Source organism: Neophocaena asiaeorientalis, unplaced genomic scaffold, assembly GCF_003031525.2.
Source record: "Neophocaena asiaeorientalis asiaeorientalis breed wild unplaced genomic scaffold, Neophocaena_asiaeorientalis_V1.1 scaffold43, whole genome shotgun sequence".
NCBI lineage: Eukaryota > Metazoa > Chordata > Mammalia > Artiodactyla > Phocoenidae > Neophocaena > Neophocaena asiaeorientalis.
The window spans coordinates 6,026,066-6,044,268 of NW_020173674.1; the positions used below are offsets into that span (position 1 = coordinate 6,026,066).

The 18,203-nt window shown below is 52.5% G+C and overlaps 2 protein-coding genes across 2 annotated transcripts; one reads left to right on the forward strand and one right to left on the reverse strand.

Annotated features, from left to right (window-relative positions):
• Positions 1 to 1,553: 1,553 nt before the first annotated feature.
• On the reverse strand, positions 1,554 to 14,630 carry CCS (copper chaperone for superoxide dismutase). The gene is made up of 8 exons (XM_024749216.1): positions 14,485 to 14,630; positions 14,091 to 14,163; positions 7,595 to 7,732; positions 7,213 to 7,390; positions 6,562 to 6,622; positions 2,119 to 2,196; positions 1,944 to 2,047; positions 1,554 to 1,862 (listed from the first exon to the last, which is right to left on the reverse strand). The coding sequence occupies exons 1-8, from the start codon at positions 14,521 to 14,523 to the stop codon at positions 1,709 to 1,711; spliced, it is 825 nt and encodes a 274-aa protein (XP_024604984.1). The 5' UTR covers positions 14,524 to 14,630; the 3' UTR covers positions 1,554 to 1,708.
• A 145-nt stretch (positions 14,631 to 14,775) lies between these two features.
• On the forward strand, positions 14,776 to 17,666 carry CCDC87 (coiled-coil domain containing 87). Its single transcript, XM_024749270.1, has one exon. The coding sequence runs from the start codon at positions 14,776 to 14,778 to the stop codon at positions 17,347 to 17,349; it is 2,574 nt and encodes an 857-aa protein (XP_024605038.1). The 3' UTR covers positions 17,350 to 17,666.
• The last annotated feature ends 537 nt before the right edge of the window (positions 17,667 to 18,203 follow it).

Sequence of the window (18,203 nt, forward strand, 5' to 3'; positions counted from 1 at the left end):
GACATGGCAGAAGTTGAGAGAGAACACGAAAATGTCTGAATTTGGCGAAGATTTTCCACCTGTGCTCCTTGAAGCCCCAGGGTTTTTGGGAAGCTTAGTTAGAGCTAAGCATCTTTGGCTGTAGTTCTACTTCTGCTTTACAGATAGGGTTTCAAGGTATTTGAACAGTGTTCTGTGATTTAAGAACGAAGTTTGAAAACCACACGGCTAAGAGTTTAGAAGAGAGAAAAGTTAATGGGGATACTGATCCTTTAGGAGTAGAAAAAGAGTGGCAGGGGATGGTGAGCGGTTTAGCCATAAATGGGTTAAATTCAGCTAGAATTCCAGAATGAAGGTGAGAGGAGGTCAGGAGTTGGCTGTGAGCAGAGTCCAAGGGGAGTTCCTGCAATGATTCTGAGGTGGAGAAACACAGCCTGGGCCCCAGGCTTAAAAGGACTTGGTTCCCCAGGAACCAAGGGGAGCTGGAAAGCAACCAGCATAGGTTTGGCGAGAAAAGAGCAGGGCTAGAGACAGAGCCAGCAGTCTTGAGAGGGAAACAGACGGCCTGGTGAATGGGAGCAGAGCCAGGTGCCTCTAAGCCAAGGCCAGCTGGCTGTAAATCCACCCACCTTGTTCCAAGCGGGCAGTGTAAGGGGCAAAGTTTGCACTCTGCCAGCCTACCATGTCACAAAAGCAGCTTCGTCATGGATGAGCAAGCATGACACAGTCCAGTGGGGGCAGGGGGCACAACAGATGATTGCGAAACCCCAGAATTCCCGGCCCCAGTTCCCCAAGGAATTTGATGTCCTTGGACGTTGGCCATCCCTGTGAGAGCGAAGCCTGGCTGGGTCTGCCTCCAGGGGGCTGCATTTGGCCTCAGAATCACAGGCACTGTTCCCTTAACTTACCCTGTGCCAGGCCCTGTGCCAAACACTTTATTTACTCGATTAATTAAGAGTCTTTTACTTGCGAGTAAGGAAATCAACTCAAGCCACATTAATTTTTTTTTAGAAAGTGGGTGATGATGCATTGGTGGGGGCATGGTCTCTTGACTCCCAGATCAGGAGGTCGCTGGCCTCAGGAAAGGCCCAGAGTGCGGACTCCGGAGCATCTGGCATTCTCCTGCGACTCTTAGGTTCTCCGTGTGCGTCTACCTCATTCTTCCTCCTCAGCTGATGAGCTTTTTCTGATACTCGGTCCGTAATGCAGGGAGAAGAGGCCCACCCACAGTTCCCATATTCCCATGTTATAGATCCAACCCCAGGGAGAAACTAAAGCTGGATCCACTTTGATTTCTCTGGGAAAGCAAGGCCCTGTGTGGGTCAGGTGTCCATTTTGGTTCCAGCTGGCCACAGTGAAGGGAGGGGGACAGGCCACAAACAGAAATATGTCTGCTATGGTCCTTCACTCTGACCCTGAGGAGAAGGATAGGGCCCTCAGGAACTGTATGGCTTTGAATCCAGTTTTCTTTGCCTCTAAAGTCAAGAGGTGGCCCTCGACAGGGAGGACAGAGGCAGAGGGACTGTGGTTATTAAGCCCATTAAGGGACAACAGGACATGGACAAAACACCAAGTTCCATATGAAAATAAAACTTTAATTTGCCAAGGGAAGATCACAGCGACCCCTACACACCCCACACACTAGTTCTCCTAGGACTGGGTGAGCAGGGCCTCCCTCTGGAAGTGCTCAGCAGGGAGGACAGTGACAGACCCGAGGCTGAGGCTATGCTCAGAGGTGGGCGGGGGGACTGGCGGGCTGCTTTCGCCCGTCGCCAGCGATGGGCCGGCCTCGCTCCTCCCAGATGGTGAGCCCGTCACAGGAGCAGATCTGCTTGGGGTTCTGGAAAAGGCCAGCAGAGCGTGCGATGATGCCACAGGCCAACCTGTGGAAGAGCAGTGGGGTTGAGATGAGCACCTGCCTGGCCCCTCCCGGTCTCCGCGGGCACTGCGGGCAGAGCACTCACCTCTCTCCTGAGTTCCCTGTGATCCTGGACAAGGGATGGCCACCCCGGCCCAGGTCGTCTTCTCCCTCATCGACGACCAGGCTTCGGCCAATCACATCACACACCTTTGAGGGGAGACAAAGACCTCAGACAGTGGACCTGTTAGGAAAGGTCCCCACCTTCTTTTCCACCTCACCTTCAGCCTCTCATCCTCTATCCTGAAGACGGCTCGGCCATCAGCTTCAGCGTGGATGTTCCCTAGGTCTCCGCGGTGCTGCAATGAGACCCGGGGGGGAAAGGGCACGTGGGACATGGCTGCTAACTTCTGGCTTCCCAGTATCTGGGTCCCCTTCCTCAAAGTACCAGTGTCCTCCTATGGGTCCAGTCTGGTAGGATGAAGGGACAGCCCAGGACACAAGGAAGGCAACTGGACTCTCTCTCCCTGGAACTAAAATCCTGGGCACGCTGAATGACAGCATGCTGAAAACGGCCAGTGACTCCCTCCCTAGGAAGTCATGTCACTAGACCAGGCTGCTTCTCCTACAAGGCTGCTGCCCAGTCTGCATCCAAGCCTCAGAATCTAGCCTGGTTCCTGCTCTTTTCCAAGCCCACTTCTCCAGCCTCCCGATGACTCTGTGAGCCCCTGGTAGTCTGCAGGTCCCCTGGGCTTAAGTTGGCCAAGCTTGGCTTTTTGACCATCAGAGGCAGCCAGCATCCCTTCCCTGACGTCCGGCCTCCAGGAAAAGAAGAAACACAGGGGCAAAGGGTGTCTCCTGCCCTCAACACCTGGTTCTGCCCACCTTCTCCCTTGAAGGTAATGAAAATGTCCTGGGACTTCCCTGCTGGTCCAGTGGCTAAGACTCTGTGCTCCCAGTGCAGGAGGCCCGGGTTTGATCCCTGGTCAGGGAACTAGATCCTGCATGTCACAGCTAAAGATCCCGCATGCCACAACTAAAAAGATTCTGCACACCGCAACTAAAAAGATCCCTCACGCCCCAACTAAGACCCAGTGCAGCCAAATAAATAAATAAATATATATATTTTTAAAATGTCCTAACACGGCTACTGAGCTCCGCCTACATCAGATACCCTCTGCCAGGCAGGGTGGGAGGTGATGGTGTATACGTGGTCAACACCCCTCAAGGGGTTCAGAGCATGGTGAGGAGACAGACATGGAACAGACTAGTGATTACAAAACATAGGGTTAGCACAATAGTGAGTGTGTTTCCTGGTGACAAGGCCCTACTGATGAGTCCCAGAGACCCACGTCTGTCTGCGCAAATAAATTGCCCCCAACCTGACACTTGGGCAGAAGTAAGAGCCTGAGCCAACATGGGCTGGTACACATGGCCTTGCCGCAAAGCAGGGTCACAAAGCATGTCACTGTGTGACGGGGCTGACGAGCAAGCAGCAAGAAGAGCCACTTCTGATCTATCTTGTTTTCCTTTGGGACGTCTGCTGCTCACACCTGGCACTTCTTGCTGTGCTGGGTGTTGGGGTCTTTTGCGGTAGGAAGGTTAAGGAGGGGGAGGCGTTTCCAGGACTGGGCGGAGGAGCAAGTGGCCTGGTGTGTGGCTCAGAGGCATGATCCGGCAGCAGAGGGCCAGGAGAGCAGGCTTTCTAGTCCTTCCCCTGCACACCGGGGGGTGGAACTGGGCCAGGTGGCACTGAACGTCACACCAAGTAGCCCCGTGAGATCTGTCCCCTTGGGTACTGGGGAGTTAAGAAAGGTTTCAGGCAGGGGTGTGACCTTGTCACTCCATGCTTTGGAACAATTCCTCTAATACCGTGCATGAAGGGAAAGGACTGGAGGTGGATGGGGAGAGAAGGGAAGGAAGCTTAGAAACCAGTTAGGAGATGGGCAAAGGGACAACCAGGCTTGGACATAAATCCCCACACTGAATTCACTTCTGTCTGGACAAAACTAGACGCTGAAATCCAAAAGGAACATGCCAGTCATCATGGCTGCTTGGACACGTAGCTCTTGCTCAAGTCTTCCTCTGCCTATACCAAGGGCTTGGGTACAAGATAGCAGCTGGCTCCAGCCCCTTCAGATGCCCTGCCCCGAGAGGGGCCCAGGCCAAGGCACAGGTCACGAGGGGGTCTTTGGCCCTTCAGAAACTCCACTTCCTAAGAGGCATAGGGCTGCCAGTTCCCAGACCTCCTTCTTGCCGGTTCAAGCCTCCAGGGCTTTGTCTACGGGGCGTCCCCTGTTGAGCCTCCATTCCCACTCTCCCTTCTTCACCTGCCTGATTCCTGCTCAGCACCTTTCAAGGCTTCAATGAGGAAGGCTGCCTCTAAGATGCACCCCCTGGATTCACACCCTGTGTGCTCCACCACGAGGGTGGGCTGGACCTGGCGTCACCTCCAAGCTTACGTTACAAAAGGAGTGTGGCTTCAGTCTTGGACGCCTTCTCTCTCACTCACTTGCTCTGACGGCAGCCAGCTGCTGTACTGTGCACTGGCCTGGGGAGAGGCCCGCCTGGCAAAGGACTGATGTCTCTGGCCAACAGCCAGGGAGGCCCTGAGGCTGGCCAGCAGCAACATGAGCTCGTGTGGAAGCGGGTCCTCCCCACATCGAGCCTTGAGAGACCCGAAGACAGAGGTCCCCAGCTAAGCTGTGCCCGAATTCCTACCCCAGAGAAACTGTGAGATGACAAATGCTTGTTGTTTGTTTTAAACCTGGGAGTTCCCTGGTGGTCCAGTGGTTAGGACTTGGCGCTTTCACTGCTGTGGGTTCGACCCCTGGTTGGGGAGCTAATATCCGCACAAGCCGAGCAGCTTGGCCAAAAAAAAAACCCAAAGTGCTTCCCTGGTGGCGCAGTGGTTGAGAGTCCGCCTGCCGATGCAGGGGACACGGGTTCATGCCCCGGTCCAGAAGGATCCCACATGCAAAAAAAAAAAAAAAAAAACCAACCCAAAAAACCCTAAGTTTGGAGTAATTTGACTCTCGGCAATAGATAACTGACACACAGAACGCAAGTATGACACTGCAATGGACCCAACAGGAAGGCTTCCCCCACTCCCCAGGGGGCGGGGGGCGATCACTAGAAATGTGACAGAGCTGTCGAAAGTCCAAAAAAACAAAAATCACTTACATGAATTAAGAAACACACACCATGTTTTCATTCGTTTGCCCTCCCCTGCACACGGGGGGGTGGGGCTGCGTGACAGGGCTGACGAGCAAGCAGCAAGAAGAGCCACTTCTGCTTTATCTTGTTTTCCTTTGGGACGTCTGCTGCTCACACCTGGCACTTCTTGCTGTGCTGGGTGTTGGGGTCTTTTGCGGTAGGAAGGTTAAGGAGGGGGAGGCGTTTCCAGGACTGGGCGGAGGAGCAAGTGGCCTGGTGTGTGGCTCAGAGGCATGATCCCCTCTGAATCCCTGAGGAGGGGAACACACAGCACCACAGGCAGAGGAGACGGAATCAGGTGCGTGTGGACAGGGTGTTAGGAAACATCCCATCACTGAGAGAGGAGGCCGTCCTCCTGGCATGACATCCAGGACAAAATTTCAGCTTGGTGTTAAAACGCCTCTCTGACATTCACTAATCACCCTGACAACCATAAAGCAGGCCGTAGTCCCTAGCAGGACCCTAATGACACGTTTTAGGTCTGCACTGATTTATCTTCACAATGATCCTCCTCTTGGGGCTACAAGTACTGGCTTCCTATTTTCTGTGGCCATATCAAGTTTCTTGTTAAAAGTAAATCTACCTTAATTACATGAATGATGTCTTGATTTTCTTCAAAATAATGGTGGAGAAGGGCCAGGGGTGTAGATGAAGCAGGACTGGCCACGAGTTGGTAACTGGGTGACAGGGACATGGGGGTTCGGGACTCTAGTTTCTCCACTTTTAGAACTTGTTTGAAACCTTCAGTGATAGATTAAAATGTTAAAAATAACTAAATTTACCTAAGGGGAAAAAAATCAGTCAATTTAAATAAAAACATTGAGTAACTAACAGAACACGTAGTACTCAGATAAGGCAAGAATCATTAAGGCAGCATGTGACTCACTGCTGATGGGGAAACAATTCTCTGGTGTAAAATTAAACTCCAGGCCCAGGAGCTGCAGCGTCAGGGACAGCGTTTTGTTTTTTGTTTTTGGCCACACCATGACGCATGCGGAACTTCCCCGATGAAGGATCGAACACATGTCCTCCACAGTGGAAGTGAGGAGTCTTAACCACTGGACCACGAGAGAAGTTCTGGGATGGCCTTTTTAGTTTAGGTAAAACCTTTAACTTCCACACCATCACCTTCTCCAGGAAGCTTTCTCCCATTGCACGTGCCCCTCGGGCTGGGTCAGGAACTTGCTCTGGGCTCCCAGGGCCTCCGGTAGGCTCCTGCAAGGGTTCTCTCACTACACTGCAACCAAGGAGTTCTCAGTGTCTCCCTCACCAGACTGTGAGTCTTAGGGAGCAGGCCTTCAACACAGAAAGTGTCAATCAATGTTTCTAAATGGAACCAGAAAAGTGAGGGAAAATGACCCCAACAAAAAGGAATCATACTTTCAGGCCCCAAGAGCTGTGTGCCCTGCCTCTGAGACCTTGGGTTCTCTCTCAGTCTAAAAAGAATACTTACCTGGTCAGAGAGTTCCCTGGTGGCCTAGTGGTTAGGATTCTGGGCTTTCACTTACCCGGTCAGAGTCCTGGGGACCCCCATGAGACATTCCATCAGGGTTAAAGTGGTCCCCACAGCTAAGAAGGAAAGACAGCAGGCGGGCAGTGCAACAGTAGCTCACAGGCCAGGTGATCCAGCCTCTTACTCTACATTTGTTTCATTTATTCATTCACTCACTTATTCATTCATCCACTCGTTCAACACACAGGCCCACGCTGTGCCAGGCTCCGAGTTGAGGGCACTAAGAAGGATCAGTCATGGGACCTGCCCTCAATAAGCTTCCAGGCGAGACACAGATGAGTAAATAACTAATGGCATGACAGCATGACAAACACCATGACATGGAGACCTGACTCTCCCGTGCCTAGGAGTCACCCTTCCATCTCGGAGGCAGTAAGGTGGCTATGAGCAGGAGCGTCTAGGTCAGATTTTGGTTCAAATCCCCACTCTACCATTTACATGCTCTAGGGTCTTTGACAAGTCATTTAACCTTTTTGAGTCTCAGTTTTCTCATCTGTAGACTGGGCCTTTGTGTGTATGCCTCCCAGGGTACTTGTGAGGACCAAATGTGAAAGAGTGTGTAAAAAGCTGAACACAGCCCCCTGCACTTATGTGGGTGCACAACTGGGGCAATAAGGATGCTACAGGGAGGTTACAGAGGACTCACCTGTTGCAGTTCCTTGTGAGGTCTCCGAACTCATGGACGTGCAGTCCGTGCAGCCCAGGCTGCAGGCCGTCAATGGTCCCCTCGATGAGGCAGCACTCAGGGGTCAGCTGTAGGAAGTGCACCACTCCCTGCACAGGGCCAGGCCCCCCGAGAATGGCCACTGCTGCCCCCAGATTCTCTGTAAGGTATTAAACACCAGGGCTGGCTCGTCACCTCACCCAGCCCCACCCATTTATCAACTTGGAAATGATGTGGAGAGAGCCCCCATAACTTCGAGGGGTCCCTAAAGCCATGCCAACCTGAGCCCCCAAAGGCCATGGTTGGATCTGTACCACACCCAGGCCACCTCCCTCCCAGAGAGGCCAAGGCCAAGGTTACTCACGGAACAGGCCACTGCCCATGCCCTTGAGTACCGCCTGCCTCCCAGTGCCTTCTAGAAGGGCCTGCACCTCCTGGCTGGGCAGGGTGGTCTGTACCAGGACCATCTGGTTCTCCAACTGCACCTCCACACTCTGGACACCTGGGAGAAGACAAGGGACAGTGAGCAGCAGAGGGCTGGCACCCCTGTGCTGGGAGCAGGGAAGAGAGAATCGGGGGCCATTCCCCATTCCCATCTTAACCAACCTTCCTATGGTCGGAGGCAAGCTCTGAAGCTGCCTTCTAGCTGTGTAAGGCCCTTAACCTCTCTGAGTTTATTTCTTTATGAATAACGTGGGGATAATGCCATCTTGCCCCCAGGAGTGTTGTGAATTCTTATTTCATGCCAGGCATTATTTATAACTTTTTTTTTGTGTGTGTGCGGTACGCAGGCCTCTCACTGTTGTGGCCTTTCCCGTTGCAGAGCACAGGCTCCGGACGCGCAGGCTCAGTGACCACGGCTCACGGGCCCAGCCGCTCCCCGGCATGTGGGATCTTCCCGGACCGGGGCATGAACCCGCGTCCCCTGCATCAGCAGGTGGACTCTCAACCACTGCGCCACCTGGCAAGCCCCTATTTATAACTTTTGAAACACAGATAGTTCTTTTAAAAATGTTTCAGCACAACATTGTATATCAACTATACTTCAATTTTTAAAAATTAAACAATAAAAAAAATGTTTGTATAAAAGGGGGCTATCAATAGCCACATTACTCATGATGGTCAAAAGGTGAAAACAGCCCCAAAGCCCATCAAATGATGAGTGGATAAACAAAACGTGTACCCATGCAATGGAATACTATTCAGCCATAAAAAGGCATTCAGCACTGATACATGCTACAATGTGGATGACCCTTAAAAACATGCTAAGTAAAAAAAAAAAAAAAAAAAAAAAAAAAAACATGCTAAGTAAAAGCCAGTCACAAAGAGCACATATTAGATGATGTCATTCTGGATGAAATACCCAGAAGAGGTAAATCTATAGAGACAGAAAGTAGATTAGTGGGCAGGGGAGTAGGAGGGTGATAGCTGAAAGGTACAATTTTCTTCATAAGGTGATGAAATAGAAAACTGATAGTGGTAATGGTTGCACAGCTCTGTGAATATACTAAAAACCACTGAACTGTATACTTTAATGGATGAATTTTATGATATATGAATATTTCAATAAAGCTGGCACACATAAAAAAGAGGGGGCTATCACCACTATCCTGAAAGCTAACATTTACTGAACATGCACTGTGGGCTTTTTCGTACTTTACCTGTATTAATGCAGTAACCCTGTGAGTTGGGCACTATTAGCCCCACTTTACAGATGAGAAAACTGAGGCATAGAGAAGTTAAGCAACTTGCTCCAAGTCACGTTGTAGTGAATGGTGGGACTGGAACTCATCCCAGGCAGCCTAGCTCCAGAGCCCGAGCACTTCACCTGAATACTGCTCACCCTGAGAAGCAGCTCCAGCCTCCAGGCTGGCTTGGCGCCCCCTCCTCCATCCTCCTGTGGCAGTTCCCACTTCTCCCATGTAACTCGTGCTGCACCGATTACAATCCTCTGTGTGGGCAGGAGCTCTGTGTGGTCCACAAGGGTCAGGTTCAAAAGTCAGAGGGTCTCAACTGCCCTCCAAATCCCCGAAGTCACCCTGGCGTATACACAACCTGCGGAACGATTCTGACACATGTTCAGTTTTGAGGGCCATCGAGCCACCTCAAAGAAGGACGAGAAGGGGCTTCTCCTTCATTCAGATGTTCAGGGCTCATAAGCCTTTTAAGAGAACTCTTGAATCCTGAGCCAGAGCACAGGGGATGGCTGGGAACTCTGAGGGATGATCTCACCTGTGGAGCTTACAACCATTCTGCTCTGATCTTAGTAAGTGTGTCTGTTGCTCTGGTAGGGTAGAGCCCATGGGAGCCGGGAGCCCTGGGCAGCCCAGAAGACAGGTTAAGCGAGGCATGTCCCTCTGCTGAGCCAATGCTGTGTGAACTGAAGGCTGCACTGACTGTCTGCATTCCCTTCATCCTTGGTTTCCCCACCCACCACCACCCCCGCCCTGTATTCGTTCAACAAATGTGTGCTGGGCCTGGAGGAGGCCAGGGTCAGGGAAAGCACCAGTCCTAGTCCGCAGGGAGCTCATGGGCTGTGGGAGAATCAAGACTACACCTGGATTAACCATCAGGCAGAGATGGGAATAACAGTCTCTGAGGCACACACAAGGAACCTCAGCTGTTCAGATTCCTTCCAACTCGAGGCAAAACGGGGAGATGGTACTGGGAGGAGGTAGCACCCAATAGGCAGGACTGTTTGGCCTGTGGTTACAAAGGGTCCCACGGTCTTGCTTCTACAGATCCCCTGCCCCATCGGTGACACTGTTGGGGGAGGGGCCGAATTTGTAAACAGAAATCAGACAGACACACCCATCTCCTCCCTGGCAAGTACCGGGCAATTCTGCCAGAAGAAAACCCCCCAAATAACCCAAATGCCTGTCACTTAACACAATGTCTCATCCTGGGCCACCTAGTGTGAAGCCTTGGAGCTCCAGGTCCACCCAGAGGTGCCTCTGGATGCCAAAGTGGTAGGGAGGACAGCAGGGAACTCTGAGCCTCTAGGGAATGCCAAGAGCTGTGTGCTCAGCTTTACACACATCAGGACAGTGATACTGTCCTCCTCTGGCAAGTGAAGAAATGAGGCTGGAGGGCTTCTCAACTGGCTCGAGATCGCAAAGCTCAGAAGGCAGCCTGTCCAACTACAGAGCTGATGCTTGGTCCCCTTGCCCCACAGGAAGAAGGACTGGGCCCCAAAGGATTGATTGTCTGAGGCTCCCAGAGCTCAAGTAAGCATGCAGTGTGAGGGATTCACTTGCCTCTTCATTCATTTAACAAATGTACACTAAGTGCCTATCATGCGCCCCGTTCCAGGCAGTAGGGATGCAGCAGGGAACGAGTCAGGTGATGTCTCTGCCCCATAAAGCAGCATGTGTTCCAGCACAGGAATATGGATATCAAACACATGCACAGGGAGATTCAGATAGTGCAAAGTGTGCTCAATGAAACAGGTATTGGGGAACAACTGGGGGGTGAGCCACTTAGGCTGGTGAAGGAAAGTTTATCTGAGCCTTTAAGCAAAGGCCTGAATGTAGTCAGGGAAGAGCATTCCAGCAGAGGGTACAGTTTGGGCAAAGACCTTGAGGCAGGAACAACATCTACGTGTTCTAGGAAGAGAAAGGCCCAGTGGCTGGAGCTGGAGTAAAGAGAATGATATGATACAAAGTTGTAAGTGGAGACCAATGAAACAAAGCCCTGCAGGCAACAGGAAAGAATCTGGAATTTAATTTTAATGCAAGGGGAGGCCATTGGCAGAGGCCACAGAGTACAGTGGTTGAGGGTGTGGGCTCTGGAGTTGAAATTCTGAGTCTGCCACCTACTAGCTGTGTGGCCTTAGCTTACTCAACCTTTCTGTTTTCTTTTCAGTTTCTTCCTCTGCAAATGGAGATAACAATACGACCTACTTCAGCGGGCTACTGAAGGCCTAAACGAGTTATCTCATATAGAGCACTTAGAACAGTGCCTGGCCTATGGGAAGCTCTTAAATATTAGGACTTTCACAGGATTTTAAGCAGAGCAGTGACAACATCTGATGTATGGTTTAAAAAATCATTCTTAGCAATTTCCTGGCGGTCCAGTGGTTAGGCTTTCACTGCCAAGGATTCAGGTTGGACCAGCGGGTTGGGGAACTAAGATCCCATGAGCCACGCGGTGCAGCCAAAAAGATAAAATAAAATAAAATAATTGAAAATAAAAAAGGAAAAAAATCACTCTGGTTTCTATGTGAAGAACCTATTGGAAAGGGCAACAGAGAGCCCAAAGATGAGGTTCTCGTGTGGGTTGTGGTGAGGTGAGGTGGTCTGGTTTGGTGTGAAGCCCAAAGTACAGAAAAAGAGTTTTAGACACAGCAAACAAGACTTTCTGATGGACTGGCTTTGGCACAGGTAGGTTGCTGCTCTGGGGTCTCCTAAGAAGAGCTGCTTCTCTGCACTGAAAGTGGGAGGGCCCCAGTGGGAAGCTCCTTGTGACTGCAATTCCCAAAACCTTGACCTGAGTCTGAACCAAGAAGGCTGGCTCCCCAGCTGAGCAGCAGTTCGGTTTGGCTGGTGTGGAGTGTGGCCTGGCCAGTAGTACCTGTTTAGCTCAGAGCCCAGAGCGGGAGAAAAGATAAGGCCGTTGGGGACTCTAGGGTGGGTGATAAGAGTTCAAGGAAGTGAGCCTTGGGCTGGGAGGTCCTCCCACTTACCCCTAGGAGGAGAGCAGAGCCTTCTTCCCCAAAGCCCAGGCCTCCTGGAGAGGGCAAATCACCCGATCACTCTTTCTGTCTCCCTCTCTGCATCTGGGAAGCCAGCCCATGAGAAAGCCAAGCTGCTTCCAGCTACCCAGACCAGAAAATGTAGTCACCAGAAGTCTTTATCTGGTCTCTAAGAAACCTGCAGAGGGCTAAAAACTGCCCTATGTCCAACAGAAGTCCAGCTGTCTGCTCTCCCACTAAGAATGTTTTACAGGAGGTAGAGTCCAACAGCTTTGGAAAGCTTTGGTCAGAACACTCCACTCTCAGTGGAATGGCTCAGTTTTCTCAGACACGCACCCCTCATTCCCAAACACATAGTCAAAGCAAACCCAGCTTTAGGATCTGTCCCCCTCTGCAAACATGGCACTGGAAGCCAGCACCAAGTGCTCTGGGGGCTGAGGGCAGGCGCTGCCCGGCCGCTGCGCACCAGCCCCGCTCTGCTCTCCATGCATAAGATTCATGGGCAAACATGAATGGCTAACAAAGTGAAATGTGTTGGAACAGTGGGAATCAACAATTTTGCACAGGACGCTTTGGGAGATGTTGTTTACTGTAGTCTGCCTGAAGTTGGGACAAAACTGAACCAACAAGAGCAGTTTGGTGCTTTGGAAAGTGTGAGAGCTGCTAATGAACTCTAGTCTCCTCTATCAGGAGAAGTAACTGAAATGAATGAAGCTCTTGCAGAAAATCCAGGACTTGTCCACAAATGTTGTTATGAAGATGGTTGGCTGATCAAGATGACATTCAGGAACACCTCAGAACTAGATGAACTAATGGGTGAGGAAGCATATGAGAAATACATAAAATCTATTGAGGACTGAAAATGGAACCCCTAAATAAGCCAGTTTGAACAACTTAAAAAAGATCAGGGACTTCCCTGGCGGTCCAGTGGTTAAGACTCTGCACTTCCACTGCAGGGGGCACAGGTTCGATACCTGGTGGGGGAACTAAGATCCCACATGACGCACGGTGCGGCCAAAAAAAAAAAAAAGTTTTGTCCCCTCATGCCTCTGCCCAACCAGCTTACCACCTATAAGCCCTGCCTCTCATAATTCCTAAGATTTAGTGGGCTCTCACTACATGCCAAAGACCTTTCTAAAGTGCTTTTACATGTATTAACTAATTTACTCTTCACAATGAACCTCTGGGGTAGCTTCCATTACCTTGCCCATTTAAACACTGAAGAAACAGACACAAAAAGTAACATGCACGAGGTCTTAGTGCCATTAAGTGGCAAAGGGGGGATTTGAACCCAAACAGTCTGACTCTAGAGCACATACCCTGAAGACCTAGGACACACTGCTGCCTTATACAGAGCCAAGTGCCACCAATGTCCCAGTTTCAGAAGCCATCACATGGCAGCTCCTCCAAGAACTGCTCTTCCCAGCGCAATGCTTGTGTGCTCATGTTACCTGAGGGCAGAGGCTGTGCCTGAAATACTTGTGAACACTTTTCCCTAAAAAGCCCCCAGTGTCTGGTCTATACCTGAATGACTGGATAAACATTTGACAGAATCAAAGTCAGGCAGTTCCCACGGCCATGCTGGTGGCTCTGCCTTCTCAGATCTTTCCGATTGTGTCTGGTCACCTCCAGACCAGCTAGCTGGCTTTTAAGAATCAGGGCCGGACTTCCCTGATGGCGCAGTAGTTAAGAATCTGCCTGCCAATGCAGGGGACATGGGTTCAATCCTTGGTCCGGGAAGATCCCACGTGCCGCGGAGCAACTAAGCCTGTGCACCACAACTACTGAGCCCATGTGCCACAACTACTGAAGCCCGTGCCCTAGAGCCCGTGCTCCGCAACAAGAAAAGCCACGGCAATAAGCCCGCGCACCTCCCCTGCTCGCTGCAACTAGAGAAATTGCAGCAATGACTCCTCACCCTCCAGGCACTGGAGGTTTAAGACACCAGAAGGGCAGGCAGAGCCAGTAGAAGAATCTGGCAGGGCAGGCCTGAGACCTGCACTCTAGACTCCGCCTCTGGGTCCCTGTGTGACTCTGAGAACATTCCTTCCTCTCTCCAGGTCTCAATTTCTGCATCTGTAAATGGGAGTAGGGTTGGTCTAAGAGATTTGCCTGCCCCTCCCAGAGGCCTCCTGACTGCGCACTGAAAAGTTAATCTGGTTCTTACCTGCTATCCCTTGCAGGGACGTGCGCACCGCGTCCACGCAGCTCTGACAGGTCATCTGTACCGCGAACTCCAGCTGCAAGGACGGGCCGATGAGAGCTAGGGAACCTTCTTGCGTGACCCTGTTTCACTACCTTCCCTGCGACCACCCCCAAAGGCCTGGAGTAACGCCCCACGTGACCCCTCCTCAAGCGCCTTCTTCATTATCACTCACGATCATTCCAGGAGCAACACCCCTCAACATTAACGCCAAGGGCCCTGCTACTCTCACATTCCAGCCTGGACCCCAGGCCCCAACCCAGGTGTACGCTCCTTCCCCCATTCTCAAGTTAACGATCACCCCAGGGGCCGAGGCTCTCGCCCCTGCGAGGCTCCCACACGAGGCCTCGACCCTCACCGTGCAGGCAGTCCCGCGGTCCCCCGAGTCCGATGCCATCCCGAACGCAGTCACCACCGGACGACCCGAACTGTCCAGGTCCTGTGGCGCCAACCCTGAGACGCGTCGGGAGAGGCGGAGCCCCGAAAGCCACTCCTTGCCCCGCCTCCCGTTGCGAGCGCACGCAAGGCTCTGCATCCCACCCACCCACGTCCACGCTGTGGCGGGCAAGGGCTGCGCAGGCGCACTTGGGCCATCCCGCCCCTAGTTGCCTTAGTAACCGCCGGCGCCGCCAGCGCCGCCTGGTCTAAGATGGAGCCGTATAAGCCCGAGTTCCAGCGTTTTTACCACCGGTTGCTGCGTCCGCTGTCGCTCTTCCCCCGCACGACGACGCGCACAGCGTCTCCGAAGCGCCTCTCGCAGGAGGTCCTGATGCTGCTGCCCCTACCGGTCTCACGGCTGACGGTGGCGTCGCTCTGCCGCCAGGTAGCGGAGCGGCTGGCCAACAGCGGGCTGGAGGCGCGCGCGCCTCGCAAGGTACGACTCCGTTTCACCGAGGTCATCCTGGATGAGCTAAAGTGCAGCTGGCAGGAGCCCCCCACCGAACCTGGTCTGAGCCACTTGAACAATCAGAGGCTGCGGGAGCGGCTCCTGGTCTACGTGCTGCTCAGCAGCGAGCAGCTCTTCGTACGCTACCTGCACCTTCAGAAGATCATGTCGACCCCCGCAGCTGTCTTCACCGAATCAGCCACGCTCACCCGGTTGGCCGCCAGCCTCGCCAGGGACTGCACAGTCTTCCTCACCGGCCCCGAGGTCTACCGTGGCCTGCTCGCCGACTTCCGCGCCCTGCTGAAGGAAGGGCAGGTCCAAGTCTGCGTGCCCAGACTGCGCCCCCTCGGCCCCACTGCGGCTTTCAGGCTCTGCCCTATCCCGTGGCATCACAGCACTGGCTTTGCCCAAGTGCCATATTTCAACCTCAGCCTGAACTACCTCATCCAACTCAGCCGCCCGCGAGAGCTTGTCAGTGAGCCTGAACCGGACCCAGTGAAGGAATTGAAGTCCATTCCCCAGCTGAAGAAGAAGCAGCCTCTCCGCTGGCTGTCCACCATGCAAAAGGGGAGAGAAAGCAACTTCAGTTCACAGATTGCCTCACTGACTGGGTCCTCTGTGCCTACCCCCAGCCAGGTTCCCCCCACCTCCCACTTGCCCCTCTCCTCCCAGCTCCAGAGGGGCCAGTCCATGCCCTCTCTGCGTGAGGGCTGGAAACTAGCAGATGAGTTGGGCCTTCCTCCATTCTCTCCTCGCCCCTTAACCCCACTGGTCCTGGTTGCAGAGAGCAAACCAGAGCTGGCAGGGGACACTGTGGCTGAGGACCTGAAGCAGAGGATGAAGAACATGCAATTGGGGTGGTCTCACTACTCAACGCTGGACTCGGGCCTGCCCCCACTCTTGGGGGCCCTGACCCACCGCCCAGCTGCAGCACATCACATGGAAGAGCTGCAGAGAATGTCGAAGGGCCTTGAGGAGAAGGAAGCCTCAGAGCAGTGGAGCCCCCAGTCCCCCAGATCCCATCCACTTGAACCACAGCCAGTGACTGTTACTTTGAAGCTAAGAAATCAGGTGGTCCAGGCAGCTGCTGTACAGGTCTCAGCAAGAAACTTTTTGGATTCCTTCCACATTGAGGGGGCCGGAGTCCTATACAACCACCTGGCTGGTGAACTGGAACCCAAACTTATCGAGGAAATGGATACTGATTGCACTTTTGGCAGTAGCATCAGGGAGGTGTACAAGGAGCTGATGAGCCGTGTCTCTAATGACCACTTCTCTTTTGACCAGGGGCCCCTGGTTGAGCCTGCAGCCAATAAAGACTGGTCGGCCTTCCTATCCTCAGCCTTTCTACGTCAAGAAAAACAGCGTCGTATCATCAACACCAAGCTGGCTGGACTTTATTCCCTGAGAGCTAACACTTTACAGTCCAACCCTGATAAGATGTCCTCCTACACATCACTCCAAGCACGTAAAAGCTGGGAGAAGTGGTCAAACAAGGCCTCATGGCTGAACTGGTGGAAAACGACTTTGTCTGTGGGTGACTACTTCAAGTACCTCACCACCCAGGAGACAGACTTCCTCCATGTCATCTTCCAAATGTATGAAGAGGAGGTTCCTGTGCAGATCGTGGCCCCTGTCAGAGAGTCCCCAAAGATTCAGCACCCACCTCCCTTGCTAGAAGACGACAAGCCAGACTTTGTGCCAGGAGAGTGGGATTGGGACACGGTGCTGGAGCACAGGCTGGGAACTAAGAACAACAGCCTCCTGGAAGACTCTCACAAAATCCTGAGCCTACAGAAGCGTCTGGAGCAGCTGTGGTCCATGCTTGAGGTCCCTGACAAAGACCGGCTGGACATGGCCATCAAGTACAGCTCCAATGCCCGCCTGAAGCAGCTGCCGTCACTGGTGAGTGCCTGGGAGCAGGCCTTGCAGCCCATTCAGCTGCGGGAGATATTGCTGGGGAAACTGGAGTGGTTTGAGCGACAAGCCTCCGACCCTAACCGCTTCTTCCACAAGACCGACATGGGCCTGAGTCGCTTCCTGGAGGAGAATCAGATCCGCGACCATCTCCATAAGAGGCTCGGTCTAGTGGAGGCTCCTTTGGTTCCCCTCCTGGAGGAGATCGAGTTAGTCTTTGGTGAGCCAGTGACCTTCAAGGGGCGGCGCTACCTGGACAAGATGAAGCATGACAAAGTGGAGATGCTCTACTGGCTGCAGCAGTGGCGGCGGGTCCACCACCTGGTCTGGGCCAAGAGGGCCTCCCATCAGTCAGCCCTGTCCAGGAAGCTCAGCAGCCAGCCTTTAATAGCCCCTGGGAATACGCCCATTACTCTTTGACCAGGCCAAGTGTCCTCAGGTCCCTCCCTCACCCCCATACACCCAGCAGCTCACCCAGACCTCTGGACTGCTTTGAAAGAAGAAATATCTGGGAGTGTGGGGTTCAGGAAAACTGTGCTTCCAACTACCAGGGGACTGAAATTAGCACTTTATTTTGACCATGATGTTCTCATAAAAAAATCCACAAGCCCAGTAGTTCCATTTCTGTCAAGCCATGAACAGCACAGCCAAAAACTCATGCATCAATAGAGAAGGGCAAGAGGAAATAAAGTGTGAAGGATGTAGCTTTATTAGGGTAGTCTGTGTAGGCCTCACTGGGAAGGGGGGATTTGAACGGAGGCTTGAAGGAGGGGAGGAAGTGAGCCCCATGGACATCTGGGACAACAGTGTTCCTGCCAGCTATTGGGAAGTGTAAGGCAGGAGGGTGCCTGGGGTGTTCCAGAAAAGCAAGGTGGCCAATGCAGGTGGGGCAGAGCTAAGGGGAAAGAGGGATGAGTCAGAGGGGTCGTGACAAGGTGCCAGGGGGCAGGTTAGATTATGTAAGGCCTGTAGGCCATTGTAAAAATGATTTCAGAGATAGCCTATGCATGTATGAACACACATGAATATGTTGTCTATACACATGTCTTTATACCAGCAGTAGCATGCTGTCCCGTTTTGCCCCTTTCTTTTTTCCCCAATGAGCTTGCCTCAAGTTCATTCCACGTCGGTACACATAGATCTGCCTTATTCTTTTTAATTGCTATCTAGTATCCCACTGGGTGTTTTTGGTTTTGGTTTTTTTTTTTTTGGCTGTACCACGTGGCTTGCAGGATCTTAGTCACCCAACCAGGGACTGAACCTGGGTCCCGGCA

Coding starts and splice junctions, on each gene's coding strand:
- CCS (XM_024749216.1), bottom strand. CDS start 14,523: ATGGCATCGGACTCGGGGGACCGCGGGACTGCCTGCACG. Junction 6,623..7,212: donor CTCACAAGGAACTGCAACAG/GTGAGTCCTCTG, acceptor TTTCCTTCTTAG/CTGTGGGGACCACTTTAACC. Junction 2,048..2,118: donor TAGAGGATGAGAGGCTGAAG/GTGAGGTGGAAA, acceptor CTCCCCTCAAAG/GTGTGTGATGTGATTGGCCG.
- CCDC87 (XM_024749270.1), top strand. CDS start 14,776: ATGGAGCCGTATAAGCCCGAGTTCCAGCGTTTTTACCACCGGTTGCTG.